The sequence below is a fragment of the Sciurus carolinensis genome, chromosome 8 (assembly GCF_902686445.1).
Source record: "Sciurus carolinensis chromosome 8, mSciCar1.2, whole genome shotgun sequence".
NCBI classification, from domain to species: Eukaryota; Metazoa; Chordata; class Mammalia; order Rodentia; family Sciuridae; genus Sciurus; species Sciurus carolinensis.
Window position 1 is genome coordinate 105,928,614 of NC_062220.1, and position 17,714 is coordinate 105,946,327.

General features: G+C 38.2%; 1 protein-coding gene across 1 annotated transcript in view; it reads left to right on the top strand.

The window, feature by feature from the left end:
• Abca13 (ATP binding cassette subfamily A member 13) overlaps positions 1-17,714 on the top strand; it is a 475,698-nt gene that overhangs the window by 277,503 nt on the left and 180,481 nt on the right. The window contains 1 exon segment of the mRNA XM_047562044.1: positions 10,539-10,617. Coding sequence (XP_047418000.1) covers positions 10,539-10,617 — 79 coding nt within the window.

Here is a 17,714-nt window from a genome sequence, read left to right on the forward strand (position 1 = left end):
GGCTGTATCTCTGTAGTATGCTGATTTTAAGTCCTTTGGGTATAGGCCAAGGAGTGGGATAGCTGGGTCAAATGGTTGTTCCATTCCAAGCTTTCTGAGGAATCTCCACACTGCTTTCCAGAGTGGCTGCACTAATTTGCAACCCCACCAGCAATGTATGAGTGTTCCTTTTTCACCACATCCTCGCCAACACCTATTGTTGCTTGTATTCTTGATAATCGCCATTCTAATTGGGGTGAGATGAAATCTTAGGGTAGTTTTGATTTGCATTTCCCTTATTACTAGGGATGTTGAACATTTTTTCATATATCTGTTGATTACTTGTACATCTTCTTCTGTGAAGTGTCTGTTCATTTCCTTAGCCCATTTGTTGATAGGGTTATTTGTATTCTTCGTGTAGAGTTTTTTGAGTTCTTTATAGATTCTGGAAATTAGCGCTCTATCTGAGGTATGGTTGGCAAAGATATTCTCCCACTCTGTAGGCTCTCTCTTCACATTACTGAGAGTTTCCTTTGCTGAGAGAAAGCTTTTTAGTTTGAATCTATCCCAGTTGTTGATTCTTGCTTTTATTTCTTGTGCTATGGGAGTCCTGTTAAGGAAGTCTGATCCTAAGCCAACAAGTTGAAGATTTGGACCTACTTTTTCTTCTATAAGATGCAGGGTCTCTGGTCTGATTCTGAGGTCCTTGATCCATTTTGAGTTGAGTTTTGTGTAGGGTGAGAGATAGGGGTTTAATTTCATTCTATTGCATATGGTTTTCCAGTTTTCCCAGCACCATTTGTTGAAGAGGCTATCTTTTCTCCATTGCATATTTTTGGAACCTTTGTCTAGTATGAGAAAATTGTATTTATTTGGGTTTGTGTCCATGTCCTCTATTCTGTACCATTGATCTACCTGTCTATTTTGGTACCAATACCATGCGGTTTTTGTTACTATTGCTTTGTAGTAGAGTTGAAGATCTGGTATTGCAATACCCCCTGCTTCGCTCTTGCTACTGAGGATTGCTTTAGCTATTCTAGGTTTTTTATTCTTCCAGATGAATTTCATAATTGCTTGCTCTATTTCTGCAAGGTACATCATTGGGATTTTAATTGGAATTGCATTGAATCTGTATAGCACTTTAGGTAGTATAGCCATTTTGACGATATTAATTCTGCCTATCCAGGAACATGGGAAATCTTTCCATCTTCTAAGGTTTTCTTGAATTTCTTTCTTTAGTGTTCTGTAGCTCTCATTGTAGAGTTCTTTCACCTCTTTTGTGAGATTGATTCCCAAGTATTTTATTTTTTTTGATGCTATTGTGAATGGGGTAGTTTTCCTAATTTCTCTTTCTGAAGATTCATCACTTATGTATAAAAATGCATTGGATTTATGAGCATTGATCTTGTAACCTGCTACTTTACTGAATTCACTTATGAGTTCTAAAAGTTTTCTGGTGGAATTTCCAGGTTCCTCTAAATATATAATCATGTCATCAGCGAACAGGGATAGTTTGAGTTCTTCTTTTCCTATTCGTATCCCTTTAATTTCTTTGGTTTGTCTGATTGCTCTGGCTAGAGTCTCAAGGACGATGTTGAATAGAAGTGGTGAAAGAGGGCATCCCTGCCTTGTTCCAATTTTTAGGGGGAACGCTTTCAGTTTTTCACCATTTAGAATGATATTAGCCATGGGCTTAGCGTAGATTGCCTTTACAATGTTAAGGAATGTTCCCACTACCCCAATTTTTCTAGTGTTTTGAGCATGAAGGGATGCTGTATTTTATCAAATGCTTTTTCTGCATCTATTGAAATAATCATGTGATTCTTAACTTTAAGTCTGTTGATATGGTGAATGACATTTATTGATTTCCGAATGTTGAACCAACCTTGCATCCCTGGGATAAAACCCACTTGATCGTGGTGCATTATCTTTTTAATATATATTTGTATGCGATTTGCTAAAATTTTGTTGAGAATTTTTGCGTCAATGTTCATTAAGGATATTGGTCTGAAATTTTCTTTCCTTGATGTGTCTCTGTCTGGTTTAGGTATCAGGGTGATATTGGCTTCATAGAACGAGTTTGGTAGGGTTCCCTCCTCTTCTATTTCATGGAATAGTTTGAGGAGTATTGGAATGAGCTCTTCTTTAAAGGTTTTGTAGAACTCGGCTGAGAACCCATCTGGTCCTGGACTTTTCTTTGTTGGTAGGCTTTTGATGACCTCTTCTATTTCATTGCTTGAAATTGGTTTATTTAGGTTGTGTATGTCCTCCTCGTTCAGTTTAGGTAATTCATATGTCTCTAGAAATTTGTTGATGTCTTCAAGGTTTTCTGTTTTGTTGGAGTATAGATTTTTGAAATAGCTTCTAATTATGTTTTGTATTTCACTCGTGTCTGTTGTGATGTTTCCTTGTTCATTCCGAATTTTAGTAATTTGAGTTTTCTCCCTCTTTCTCTTTGTTAGTGTGGCTAAGGGTTTATCAATTTTATTTATTTTTTCAAAGAACCAACTATTTATTTTGTTAATTTTTCCAATTGTTTCTTTTGTTTCGATTTCGTTGATTTCGGCTCTGATTTTAACTATTTCCTGTCTTCTACTACTTTTGGTATTGGTCTGCTCTTCTTTTTCTAGTGCTTTGAGCTGTAGTGTTAAGTCGTTTATTTGTTGATTTCTACTTCTTTTTTTGAATGCACCCCATGAAATAAATCTTCCTCTAAGTACTGCTTTCATAGTGTCCCAGAGATTTTGATATGATGTGTCTTTGTTCTCGTTTACTTCTAAGAATTTTTTTATTTCCCTCCTGATGTCTTCTGTTATCCATTCATCATATAATAGTGTATTATTTAGTCTCCAAGTATTGGAGAAGTTTCTGTTTTTTATTCTGTCATTTATTTCTAATTTCAATCCATTATGATCTGATAGAGTACAAGGTAGTATCTCTATCTTCTTGTATTTGCTAACAGTAGCTTTGTGGCATAAAATATGGTCTATTTTAGAGAAGGATCCATGTGCTGCTGAGAAGAAAGTGTATTCGTTCTTTGTTGGATTGTATATTCTATATATGTCTGTTAAGTCTAAATTGCTGATTGTGTTGTTGAGATCTATAGTTTCTTTCTTCAATTTTTGTTTGGACGATCTATCCAGTGGTGAGAGAGGTGTGTTAAAATCGCCTAGTATGATTGTGTTGTGGTCTATTTGATTTCTGGAATTGAGAAGGATTTGTTTGACGTACGTGGATGAGCCAATATTTGGGGCATAGATATTTATGATTGTTAAGTCTTGCTGATTTATGCTTCCCTTAAGCAGCATGTAATGTCCTTCTTTATCCCTTCTGACTAGTTTTGGTTTGAAGTCCACATTATCTGAGATGAGGATGGATACTCCAGCTTTTTTGCTGTGTCCGTGTGCATGGTATGTTTTTCCCCATCCTTTCACCTTTAGTCTATGGGTATCTCTTTCTATGAGATGAGTCTCTTGCAGGCAGCATATTGTTGGATTTTTCTTTTTAATCCAATCTGCCAGTCTGTGTCTTTTGATTGATGAATTCAGGCCATTAACATTCAGGGTTATTATTGTGATATGATTTGTATTCCCAGTCAATTGACTCATATTTGTTTTTGACATGATTTGGTTTCTCCTTTATTTGGCTATTCCTTTAGGCTAGCGCCTCCTGTTGCTGATTTGCATCGTTGTTTTTCATCTCTTCCTCATGGACTATTTTGCTGATAATGTTCTGTAATGCTGGCTTTCTTTTTGTAAATTCCTTTAGCTTTTGTTTATCATGGAAGGATCTTATTTCATCGTCAAATTTGAAGGTAAGTTTTGCTGGGTATAAGATTCTTGGTTGGCATCCGTTTTCTTTCAGGGCTTGGTAAATGTTGTTCCAGGCCCTTCTGGCTTTTAGTGTCTGGATTGAAAAATCTGCTGATATTCTTATTGGTTTCCCCCTGAATGTAAGTTGATTCTTTTCTCTCGCGGCCTTTAAAATTCTATCTTTATTTTGTATGTTAGGTATTTTCATAATAATGTGCCTTGGTGTGGGTCTGTTGTAATTTTGTATGTTTGGAGTTCTATAAGCCTCTTGTATTTGGTTTTCCATTTCATTCTTCAGATTTGGGAAATTTTCTGATATTATTTCATTGAATAGATTGTTCATTCCTTTGGTTTGTTTCTCTAAGCCTTCCTCAATCCCAATAATTCTCAAATTTGGCCTTTTCATGATATCCCATAGTTCTTGGAGATTCTGTTCATGATTTCTTACCATCTTTTCTGTTTGGCCAACTTTGCTTTCAAGATTAAATAATTTGTCTTCAATGTCTGAGGTTCTGTCTTCCAGGTGCTCCATTCTATTGGTTATGCTTTCTATGGAGTTTTTAACTTGGTTTATTGTTTCCTTCATTTCAAGTATTTCAGGTTGTTTTTTTTTTCAGTATCTCTAACTCTTTATTGAAATGATCTCTTGCTTCCCGTATTTGGTCTTTTAACTGTTGATTGGTGCGATCATTTAATGCCTGCATTTGCTCTTTCATCTCCTCCTTCAATGCCTGCATTTGCTCTTTCATCTCCTCATTAGCTTCCCTAATCGTTTTAATTACGTACATTCTGAACTCCCTTTCTGACATTTCTTCTGCTGTGCTGTTATTGGGTTTTATTGATGTAGTATCTAGGTTTGTTTGGGACATTTTCTTCCCTTGTTTTCTCATATTGGTCAGCTGTCAGTGGACCCTGAGATATTGCAGTTTTCCGCTATTGGCTTATAGTGTCCCAGTAGATTTCCAGTGTATCACCTCCCAGCCTTCAGTAGCCTGATGTCTTGGAGGAATCTGATAAAGCAGCGTATCCGAAGAAAACTGCCCCTAGCCCCCTACTGGTTCCACGATTTTGAACTGGCTCTGTGCTGAAATGCTCTCACTGTGGGCCTGCACCGTGCAGCTGGCTGTGTGGGAGGAGATCACTGCCGGAGTGTGGAAGGCTACCTTGGGAAGACTCTAGCTGCCCTGCCCGGCTCCAATAAGCCACCTCTATCTGGGCCTGCCCCCCGGGCCGAACTTTACCCAGTGGGCAGACTCACCCGTGGCTCTATTTCAGTCCGAGTCTCTCAATGCCTCCCCTTCTTAACTCCTGGGTTCTGGAGCGACAGGGGGTGCAGTCTCCCTCTAGGCCGCCATATTGGATCGCCCCGAGAAGAGAGCCTGCAGCCGGAGTGGGCAGAGCCGCCTGAAGAGGTGTCTGGCTGCCCTGCCCTGATCCCAGAGGGTGTTTGCGGATGGAGGCTCTCCGTTGGTTCGGGGGCTTGTGGCTGGTTCTATGTAGAAAGTCTCTCACTGGGCGGTCAGCTCTGAGAGGCTAGCCTTGAACGGCACCTCCCACCGCAGGGGTCCAGACTACTTGGGGAAGTCTCTGGCTGCCCTGTCTGGACCCTGAATCTGCTTGCGTGCCAGAGTACGCTGAGCTGCACTGGCTCCAGGACTCGGAGCTTGTTCTGGTCAGAAAGGCTCTCACTAGCGGGCCAGTTCCGTTCCGAGAACCTGGAGAAGCTGGCTGTGTGGGCGGGGCCCACCGCCGGAGTGCGCAGGGCTGCCTGTGGATGACTCTAGCTGCCCTGCCCGGCTCCGATAAGCCACCTCTATCTTGGCCTGTCCTCCGGGTCGAGCTTTACCCAGTGGGCAGACTCACCCGTGGCTCTATTTCAGTCCGAGTCTCTCAATGCCTCCCCTTCTTAACTCCTGGGTTCTGGAGCGACAGGGGGTGCAGTCTCCCTTTAGGCCGCCATCTTGGATCGCCCCTGTGTTATGTATTTCAATGGTGTCTGTCATGATCTTTCCTGTTCCATCACAAATTCTAGCCATTTGAGTTTTCTTTCTCCTTTTTGTTAGTGTGGTTTTTGCAAAGAACTAACTTTTTGTTTTGTCAATTGTTTCTCTTGTTTCAATTTCATTGATTTCAGCTCTGCTTTTAATTTTTTCCTGTCTTCTACTACTTTTGGTGTTGTATGATCGCCCACCGCCCACGGGGATTTTCACAATGCATACGCTCTTCTTGATCACAGGAACCAAAAGGGGCTTTATTCCACAAGTCTCAGACTTATATTGAGAACATCAGCCTATCAGAGAGTAGACTACCAGGAAAGTCAGCCTATCAAGGAACAGTCTCCAGGCAAATACCAGGATCTCCTCATGTACAACAGCCAACCAGAGTTACTTCTTAAAACTTGTTTATGAGTGCAGCTATGTCTGGCAAGCTGCCAGGCGCCATCTTAGAGATCAGGCCACGGTGCGGCTCTGGGGCCCTCAGAGCCTGCCCCTGACAGTGTTGATCTGTTCTTCTTTTTCTAGGGCTTTGAGCTGTGATAGTTAGGTCATTTAGTTGTTGACTTTTGTTTTTTTAATGTATGAGCTCTATACAATAACTTTCCTCTTAGTACTGCTTTTGGAGTGTTCCAGAGATTTCGGGATATGTTGTGTCATTGTTCTCATTTACCTCTAAGAATTTTTTTTAATTCCTCCCTGATGTCTTTTGTTATCATTGCATCATTCAACAGCATATTATTTAGTCTCCAGATGTAGTAGTAGTTTTTACTTCTTATTTTATCATTATGGTCTGATAGAATAACACAAGGTAGTGTTTCTATTTTTTTTTGTATTTACTAATGGCTTCTTTGTGGCATAGCATATGGTCTATTTTGGAGAAGGATCCATGAACTGCTGAGAAGAAAGCGTATTTGCTCAATGATGGATGAAATACTCTATACATGTCCATTAAGTATATATCATCATTGATTGTATTATTTAATTCTATAGTTTCTTTGTTCAGTTTTTGTTTGGAGGATCTATCCAGTGGTGATGACAGTGTGTTAAAGTCCCCCACTATTATTGTGTTTTGGTCTATTTGATTCTTAAAATTGAGAAGGGTTTGTTTCATGTACATAGATGCTCCATTGTTTGGGGCATAAAAATTTAAAATCATTATATCTTGCTGGTTGATGGTTCCCTGGAGCAGTATGAACTTTCCTCCTTTATCCCTTCTGACTAACTTTGACTTAAAGTCCACCTTATCTAATATGAGGATGGAGACCCTTTTTTACTATGTTCACATGCATTGCATGCTTTTCCCCATCCTTTCACCTTTAGTCTGTGGTTATCTTTTTCTATGAGATGAATCTCTTGAATGCAGCATATGGCTGGGTCTTTCTTTTTAATTCAATCTACCAGTCTATGTCTTTTGATTAATGAGTTTAGGCCGTTAACATTCAGGGTTATTATTGTGATATGATTTGTATTCCTGATCATTTTGACTTATTTTTGGTTTTTAACTTGACTCAGTTTCTCCTTTGATTGGCTTTTCCTTTAGGGTAGTTCCTCCCTTTGCTGACCTGTATTGTTTTTCACTTTTTCCTCATGAAATATTTTACTGACAATGTTCTGTAGTGCGGGCTTTCTATTTGTAAATTCTTTTAGCTTTTGTTTATCATGGAAGGATTTTATTTCATCTTTAAATCCGAAGGTTAGTTTTGCTGGGTATAGGATTCTTGGTTGGCAACCATGTTCTTTCAGAGCTTGAAATATGTTGTTCTAGGCCCCTCTAGCTTTTAGTTTCTGGGCTGAGAAATCTGCTGATATCCTTATTGGTTTCCCCTTATGAGCAATCTGATGCTTTTTTCTCACTGCTTCTAAAATCCTATATTTATTTTGTATGTGAGGTATTTTCATTATAATGTGCCTTGGTGTGGATCTGTTGTAATTTTGTGCATTTGGTGTTTTGTAAGCCTCTTGTATTTGATTTTCCATTTCTTTTTCAGATTTGGGAAATTTTCTGATATTATTTTATTGAACACGTTGTTCATTCCTTTGGTTTTTATCTCTATGCCTTCCTCAATATCAACAATTCTTAAATTTGGCCTTTTTTTGATATCCAATAATTCTTGGAGTTTCCATTCCTGACTTCTTCCCATCTTCTCAGTTTGGTCAAGTTTATTTTCAAGACTAAATATTTTGTCTTCATCATCTGAAATTCTGTCTTTCACGAGATCTATTCTGTTGGTGATACTTTCAGTTGAGTTTTTAATTTGGTTTATTATTTTCTTCATTTCAAATATTTGTTTTCTTTTTTTTTAGAATCTCTGTCTCTTTGTTGAATTGCTCTTTTGCTTCTTTCATTTGCTCTTTTAACTGTTTTTTGGAGTGATCATGCATTGCCTGCATTTGCTCTCTTATCTCATCTTTTGCTTCATGGATTGTTTTAATTATGTAGATTCTAAACTTCTATCATTTCTACTGCCATGGTATCATTGGATACTATCTTAATAGCATCTTGGTTTGTTAGGGACACTTTCTTCCCCTGTTTTTTCATATTGTTTCTGTATATTCCCCTTTAGAAGTGAATATCTGAGGTACCACAGTTTCCCCATGCAGGCTTATTGAGATCCTGCAAGTTTCCAACACTTCTCCCCGGAAGGGAAGATCAATTTCAGCAGCACCCAGTACAAACAATATGCAGTCCTAAACCAGATAACCCCTATAAAGACATTAACAGTATTGCAACAAACAGAGAGGGTGAGTTTGATTATTGTCTACAGTATAACTAATAGACTTGCAATGAGCTCCTCAAATTGTAGTGGTGGATGAAGAGGATGGGTAGGGGTGTAGGACCTAAAGAAGTGAGTAAATAGAGGTACCTGATCAAGGGAAGAGTGAGAGCAGGATCAAAAGAAGTTGGTCTTTAGCATGAGAAAAGGTAGAAAGAGACTCCAAGAGAATTGGTAAATAAAAGGAAAATAGAATGAAAAAATAAGAAGAAATAAAAAATTAAAAAAACTCTATGGCTCACAGTCATCCACCACTCAAACCTCCCAGTCTTCAGGATCTCCATGTGAGTGCGGTCCTCTCAAAGGACCTCCTGTCTCCTGTAGGTGTCTCAGAATGGGAGCCACTCCACCCAAAAATGGTGGCCAAGTCCTCAGGGATAATTCAAAATGTCTGCAGCAGCCTCCAAACATGCAGGGGAGCCACAGCATGGTCACCTAGGTCCGGAAGTGGGCAGTCATGGTCAAGAAGCAATTTTTTTAAAATTACTGGTATATAATAATCATACAGAATAATGGGTTTCATTGTAGCATATTCATATATGCACATAATGTAATTTGGTCAATGTCAATAGTCAGTATTTCCCTTTGCCCTCATCCCTCCCACCCACCAATCCCTTCCTCTAGATTTCATTTTGCATTATTCATGAACAAAATCAATGACTGATAAGGTTACTTTGAGGTTTGTGTTTCTTAAAAGAAATCAATATTATAGATTATTTAAAAGAAACCACTTATACGCTCATATACATTTATCTATATACTAATTCTTTACAAAGATATTTGAGGCACAGTTTATATATGTTATCAATCATATTAATTATACATCATTCTTCTTTCTTTTGGGGGTGAGTGCTCTCAAAAATGTGTGCCCAAAAATAATTTGTAAGTTATGCAGAGTAAGTTCTGGAATATAATAAATCTATGGTCTTTCATAAATACTATACTACAGAATTTTTTTTTTTTTGGTACCAGGAATTGAACCACCCCATGAGTTATATACTGAGCCACATTCCCAGCCTGTTTTTGTATTTTATTTATAAACAGAGTCTCACTGAGTAGCGTCTCACTAAGTCGCTGGGCTGGCATTGAAATCACAATCCTTCCTGCCTCAGTCTCCTGAACCCTGGGATTACTGCACCTGGTCAGAATTTTTAATTGATTGAAATGAACCCCATTCTCAACTAGTCCAATTTAAAGTTGTGTGAAACATCTTTTTCTCCACATTTCCTCATCAAGAATTTTCTTAAAGTTGATGCATAAAGTTTAATATAGTATTTTTTCCTACATCTCCCCCAAAGCTACACAAATGCCTTGTTGCTGATGGTTTTCAGTAAAACAAGTCAGCATTGGTAACCATGGTTTTAGTAATGCTGCTTGAGATCTTTATAGACTTTTTAGACTTACACCAGCAAAATAAATACCATAACTCAAAGTTTACTTAAAGCAACACAGAATTCTGTGCTCCAGACTTCTTACTAAGAAATGCAGTTCGCTGTAGTTCACAGATAAAAATAAAAGGTACAAACATAGAAGTGATTTTCTTGTGGGGCTATGTAATAGGACAAATAATCAGCCCAAATCAGAGTGCTAACACTAAGAGAACAGTGTTATAGATTTTAATATATTAACATAATGTAATATCATACAGCCTTTAAGGTTTGTTTTTAAATCCATGCAAAGTGTGAAAAATGGTTACATAATAAAATTAAGCAAAAAAAAAAATGAGAAAATAATACAGTGTGGATACAAGTATATAAAAATGCATGTGTGATGGCAAAGCTGTGCTTTAAAGAAATTTCTGAATTTTATTTTTGCTCATTTGGTTTTTATCATAGAAAACACTAGAAAATTAGTTTTATCAGAGCAACTCAGGTTTGTTTGCTTGGATTCATTTGACTAGGGTACTTTTTGAGATCAGAATGTGACCCTTTGCCAGTGACAATTCCATTTTATCTCCCTTGTCTTACCACCAGTAGCAGTGGGAATGACAACATGGACCTCACCCATGTGCTCTTACGGAAGTTTGGGGATCAGGATCCTCTCTGTGCTGACTTAAACCCAGATCTGTAAGTATCATGTGCCCTCTGCAAAAGCAGACTTTCCAACCAGCAATACGGTAGCCTGAAAGGACCCTTTCTCTTCAAGTCTGGTTATTTCATGTTAGAAATTTACATTACTTCATAGCTGCTCAGTTCACAATAGCCAGATTGTGGAACCAAACTAGATGCCCTTCAATTGATGAATGGATAAAGAAACTGTGGTATATATACACAATGGAATATTACTCAGCCATAAAGTATGATAAAATTATGGCATTTTCAGGCAAATGGATGAAATTGGAGAATATCATGCTAAGTGAGATAAGCCAATCTCAAAAAAACCAAAGGACGAATGATATCGCTAATAAGTGGATGATGACACATAATGGGGGGTGGGAGGGGTTAGTGTTAGGGTTAGAGTTAGGGTTAGGGAGGGGGTTAGAATGGAGGAAAGAAGGACTGTATAGAGGGAAAAGAGGGGTCAGAGGGGTGGGGGGGAAGGGAAAAAATAACAGAATGAATCAAACAACATTACTCTATGTAAATTTATGATTACACAAATGGTATGCCTTTACGCCATGTACAAACAGAGAAACAACATGTATCCCATTTGTTTACAATAAAAAAAAATAAATAAATTTACATTACATTAAATAAATGTTAGCCTAATGAGTAGGTTGTTATTGGAAATGCCCTGAAATAAGATTCCTATCTTCCTCTGTCCCCTCTTTATGAACACATGATGTGTATTATGTCAAAAATTAATACCATTTAGGGACTGGGGTTGTGGCTCAGTGGTAGAACACTTGTCTGGCACATGTGAGATACAGGGTTCAATCCTCTGTACCACATAAAAATAAATAACTAAAATAAAGATATTGTGTCGGTAACTAAAGATATTGTGTCCATCTACAACTAAAAAATAATAAAAAAGAATATTCAGTTCACTTAATAAATCCCAAATCTTAAAAGAATGAACTAGTGCTAAGTATTACATATACAGCAGCCAGCGGCGAGCTCCAGCCACAGGCAGCCTCTGGGACCAGGGCAGGGCAGCCAGAGACTTTTCCAAGCAGCCCTGCTGCCTCCGGCGGCAGGCTCCTTCCACAGGGTGATCCAAGATGGCGGACTAGAGGGTGACTGCATCTCCAGTTGCTCCAGAACTCAGGATTCAAAAAGGGGAGGCATTGAGAGACTCGGACTAACATAGAGCCATGGGGTGAGTCTCCCCCACTGGGTGAAGCTCAGCCTGGGCGGCAGGCCCGGATAGAAACGGCTTCTCAGAGCAGGGCAGGGCAGCTAGAGTCTTCCCCAGGCAGCCCTGAACCTCCGGTGGCGGGCTCCTTCCACGGCCAACTTCATGGAGCAGGCCACCTAGTGAGAGCCTTTCTGCACAGAGTCAGCTCCAAGTCCTGGCACCAGCGGCGAGCTCTGACCTGCAGTCAGCCTCTGGGACCAGGGCAGGGCAGCCAGAAACTTCTCCAAGCATCCCTGCACCCTCTGGCGGCAGGCTCCTTCCAAGACCAGCTTCTTGGAGCAGACAACCCAGTGAGAGCCTTTCTGCACAGAGCCAGCTCCAAGCCCTGGAACCAGTAGTGGGCTAGGGGCAGCTTTCTTCAGAAGCACTGCATTATCAAGTTCCTCCAAGACTTCAGGCTACTGAAAGCTGGGAGATGATATACTGGAAATCTACAAGGACACTATAAGCCAATAGAGGAAATCTACAATATCTCAGAGTCCCACTGATATCTGACCAATATGAGAAAACAAGGGAAGAAAATGTCCCAAACAAACCTAGATACTATATCAATAAAACCCAATGACAGCACAGCAGAAGAAATGTCAGAAAGGGAGTTCAGAATGTACATAATTAAAATAATCAGGGAAGCAAACAAGGAGATGAAAGAGCAAATGCAGGCATTGAAGGAGGAGAGGAAAGAGCAAATGCAGGCATTAAATGATCGCACCAATCAACAGTTAAAAGAGCAAACGGGAAGCAAGAGATCATTTCAATAAAGAGTGAGAGATACTGAAAAAAACTAAACAGAAATCCTTGAAATGAAGGAAAAAACAAACCAAGTTAAAAACTCCATAGAAAGCAGAACCAATAGGATAGAACACCTGGAAGAAAGAACCTCAGACGTTGAAGACAAAATATTTAATCTTGAAAACAAAGTTGACCAAACAGAGAAGATGGTAAGCAATCATGAACAGAATCTATGAGAATTATGGGATATCATGAAAAGGCCAACTTAAGAATTATTAGGATTGAGGAAGACTTAGAGAAACAAACCAAAGGAATGAACAATCTATTCAATGAAATAATATCAGAAAATTTCCCAAATCTGAAGAATGAAATGGAAAACCAAGTACAAGAGGCTTATAGGACTCCAAATATACAAAATTACAACAGACCCACACAAAGGCACATTATAATGAAAATACCTAACATACAAAATAAAGACAGAATTTTAAAGGCCGCGAGAGAAGAGAACCAAATTACATTCAGGGGGAAACGAATACGGATATCAGCAGATTTTTCAATCCAGATCCTAAAAGCTAAAAGGGCCTGGAACAACATTTTTCAAGCTCTGAAAGAAAACGGATGCCAACCAAGAATCTCATACCCAGCAAAACTTACATTCAGATTTGACAACAAAATAAGATCCTTCCATGATAAACAAAAGCTAAAAGAAGTTACAAAAAGAAAGCCAGCAACCCAAATAAATACAATTTTCTCATACTAGACAAAGGTTCCAAAAATATGCAATGGAGAAAAGATAGCCTCTTCAACAAATGGTGCTGGGAAAACTGGAAAACCATATGCAATAGAATGAAATTAAACCCCTATCTCTCACCCTACACAAAACTCAACTCAAAATGGATCAAGGACCTCGGAATCAGACCAGAGACCCTGCATCTTATAGAAGAAAAAGTAGGTCCAAATCTTCAACTTGTTGGCTTAGGATCAGACTTCCTTAACAGGACTCCCATAGCACAAGAAATAAAAGCAAGAATCGACAACTGGGATAGATTCAAACTAAAAAGCTTTCTCTCAGCAAAGGAAACTATCAGAAATGTGAAGAGAGAGCCTACAGAGTGGGAGAATATTTTTGCCAACCATACCTCAGATAGAGCGCTAATTTCCAGAATCTATAAAGAACTCAAAAAACTCTACACGAAGAATACAAATAATCCAATCAACAAATGGGCTAAGGAAATGAACAGACACTTCACAGAAGAAGATGTACAAGTAATCAACAGATATATGAAAAAATGTTCAACATCCCTAGTAATAAGGGAAATGCAAATCAAAACTACCCTAAGATTTCATCTCACCCCAATTAGAATGGCGATTATCAAGAACACAAGCAACAATAGGTGTTGGCGAGGATGTGGTGAAAAAGGAACACTCATACATTGCTGGTGGGGTTGCAAATTAGTGCAGCCACTCTGGAAAGCAGTGTGGAGATTCCTCAGAAAGCTTGGAATGGAACCACCATTTGACCCAGCTATCCCACTCCTTGGTCTATACCCAAAGGACTTAAAATCAGCATACTACAGAGATACAGCCACATCAATGTTCATTGCTGCTCAATTCACCATAGCCAGATTGTGGAACCAACCTAGATGCCCTTCAGTTGATGAATGGATAAAGAAACTGTGGCATATTTATACAATGGAATATTACTCTGCAATGAAGAATGATAAAATTATGGCATTTGTAGGCAAATGGTCGAAATTGGAGAATATCATGCTAAGTGAGATAAGCCAATCTCAAAAAACTAAAGGACGAATGATCTCGCTGATAAGCGGATGAGGACATATAATGGGGGTGGGAGGGGCTAGCATTAGGTTTAGGGTTAGGTTTAGAGTTAGGCTAAGGAGAGCGGTAAGAATGAAGGAAAGAAGGACTGTATAAAGGGAAAAGGGTGGGAGGGGTGGGGGGGAAGGGGAAAAAAAAGAAACATCTTTACCCTATGTAAACGTAAAAAAATAAAAAAAAAAAAAAAAAAGAAAGCCAGCATTACAGAACATTATCAGCAAAATATTGCATGAGGAAGAGATGAAAAACAATGATGCAAATCAGCAATGGGAGGAACTAGCCTAAAGGAATAGCTAAATAAGGGAGAAACAAAATCATGTCAAAAAATAAAATGAGTCAAATGACTGAGAATATAACTCATATCACAATAATAACCCTGAATGTTAATGGCCTGAACTCATCAATCAAAAGACACAGACTAGCAGATTGGATTAAAAAGAAAGATCCAACAATATGCAGCCTGCAAGAGACTCATCTCATAGAAAGAGATACCCATAGACTAAAGGTGAAAGGATGGGAAAAAACATACCATGCACATGGACACAGCAAAAAAGCTGGAGTATCCATCCTCATTTCAGATAATGTGGACTTCAAGCCAAAACTAGTCAGAAGGGATAAAGAAGGACATTACCTACTGCTTAAGGGAAGCATAAATCAGCAAGACATAACAATCATAAATATCTATGTCCTGAACATTGACTCATCCATGTAGGTCAAACAAATCCTTCTCAATTCCAGAAATCAAATAGACCACAACACAATAATACTAGGCGATTTTAATACACCTCTCTCAACACTGGATAGATCTTCCAAACAAAAATTGAATAAAGAAACCATACATCTCAATAACACAATCAACAATTTAGACTTAACCGATGTATATAGAATATACCATCCAACAAAGAATGAATACACTTTCTTCTCAGCAGCACATGAATCCTTCTCTAAAATAGACCAAATTTTATGCCACAAAGCTACTGTTAGCAAATACAAGAAGATAGAGATACTACCTTGTACTCTATCAGATCATAATGGATTGAAATTAGAAATAAATGACAGAATAAAAAACAGAAACTTCTCCAATACCTGGAGATTAAATAATACACTATTATATGATGAATGGATAAGAGAAGATATCAGGAGGGAAATAAAAAAATTATTAGAAGTAGACGAGAACAAAGACACATCATATCAAAATCTCTGGGACACTATGAAAGCAGTACTTAGAGGAAGATTTATTTCATGGGGCATATACAACAAAAGAAGTAGAAATCAATAAATAAATGACTTAACACTATAGCTCAAAGCCCTAGAAAAAGAAGAACAGACCAACACCAAAAGTAGTAGAAGACAAGAAATAGTTAAAATCAGAGCTGAAATCAACAAAATTGAAACAAAGGAACAATTGGAAAAATTAACAAAATAAATAGTTGGTTCTTTGAAAAAATAAACAAAATTGATAAACCCTTAGCCACACTAACAAAGAGAAAGAGGGAGAAAACTCAAATTACTAAAATTCGGAATGAACAAGGAAACATCACAACAGACACGAGTGAAATACAAAACATAATTAGAAGGTATTTTGAAAATCTATATTCCAACAAAACAGAAAACCCCGAAGATATCAAAAAGTTTCTAGAGACATATGAATTACCTAAACTGAACGAGGAGGATATATACAACTTAAATAAATCAATTTCAAGCAATGAAATAGAAGAGGTCATCAAAAGCCTACCAACAAAGAAAAGTCCGGGACCAGATAGGTTCTCAGCAGAGTTCTACAAAACCTTTAAAGAAGAGCTCATTCCAATACTCCTCAAAGTATTCCATGAAATAGAAGAGGAGGGAACCCTCCCAAACTCATTCTATGAAGCCAATATCACCCTGATACCTAAACCAGACAGAGACACATCAAGGAAAGAAAATTTCAGACCAATATCCTTAATGAACATTGACGCAAAAATTCTCAACAAAATTTTAGCAAATCGCAAACAAATATATATTAAAAAGATAGTGCACCACGATCAAGTGGGTTTTATCCCAGGGATGCAAGGTTGGTTGAACATCCAGGAATCAATAATGTCATTCACCATATCAACTGACCTAAAGTTAAGAATCACATGGTTATTTCAATAGATGGAGAAAAAGCATTCGATAAAATACAGCATCCCTTCATGCTCAAAACACTAGAAAAAATAGGGATAGTGGGAACATTCCTTAACATTGTAAAGTCCATCTATGCTATGCCCATGGCTAATATCATTCTAAATGATGAAAAATTGAAAGCATTCCCCCTAAAAACTGGAACAAGGAAGGGATGCCCTCTTTCACCACTTCTATTCAACATCGTCCTTGAAACTCTAGCCAGAGCAATAAGACAAGCCAAAGAAATTAAAGGGATACAAATTGGAAAAGAAGAACTCAAACTATCCCTGTTCGCTGATGACATGATTATATATTTAGAGGAACCTGGAAATTCCACCAGAAAACTTTTAGAACTCATAAGTGAATCCAGTAAAGTAACAGGTTACAAGATCGATGCTCATAAATCCAATGCATTTTTATACATAAGTGATGAATCTTCAGAAAGAGATGTTAGGAAAACTACCCCATTCACAATAGCATCGAAAAAAATAAAATACTTGGGAATCAATCTCACAAAAGAGGTGAAAGACCTCTACAATGAGAACTACAGAACACTAAAGAAAGAAATTAAAGAAAACCTTAGAAGATGGAAAGATCTTCCATGTTCTTGGATAGGAAGAATTAATATTGTCAAAATGGCCATACTACCAAAAGTGCTATACAGATTCAATGCAATTCCAATTAAAATCCCAATGATGTACCTTACAGAAATAGAGCAAGCAATTAAGAAATTCATCTGGAAGAATAAGAAACCCAGAATAGCTAAAGCAATCCTCAGTAGAAGGAGTGAAGCAGGGGGTATTGCAATACGAGATCTTCAACTCTACTACAAAGCAGTAACAAAAACGGCATGCTATTGGTACCAAAATAGACAGGTAGGTCAGTGGTACAGAATAGAGGACATGGACACAAACCCAAATAAATACAATTTTCTCATACTAGACAAAGGGGCCAAAATATGCAATGGAGAAAAGATAGCCTCTTCAACAAATGGTGCTGGGAAAACTGGAAAACCATATGCAACAAAATGAAAATAAACCCCTATCTTTCACCCTGCACAAAACTCAACTCACAATGGATCAAGGACCTCGGAATCAGACCAGAGACCATGCATCTTATAGAAGAAAAAGTAGGTCCAAATC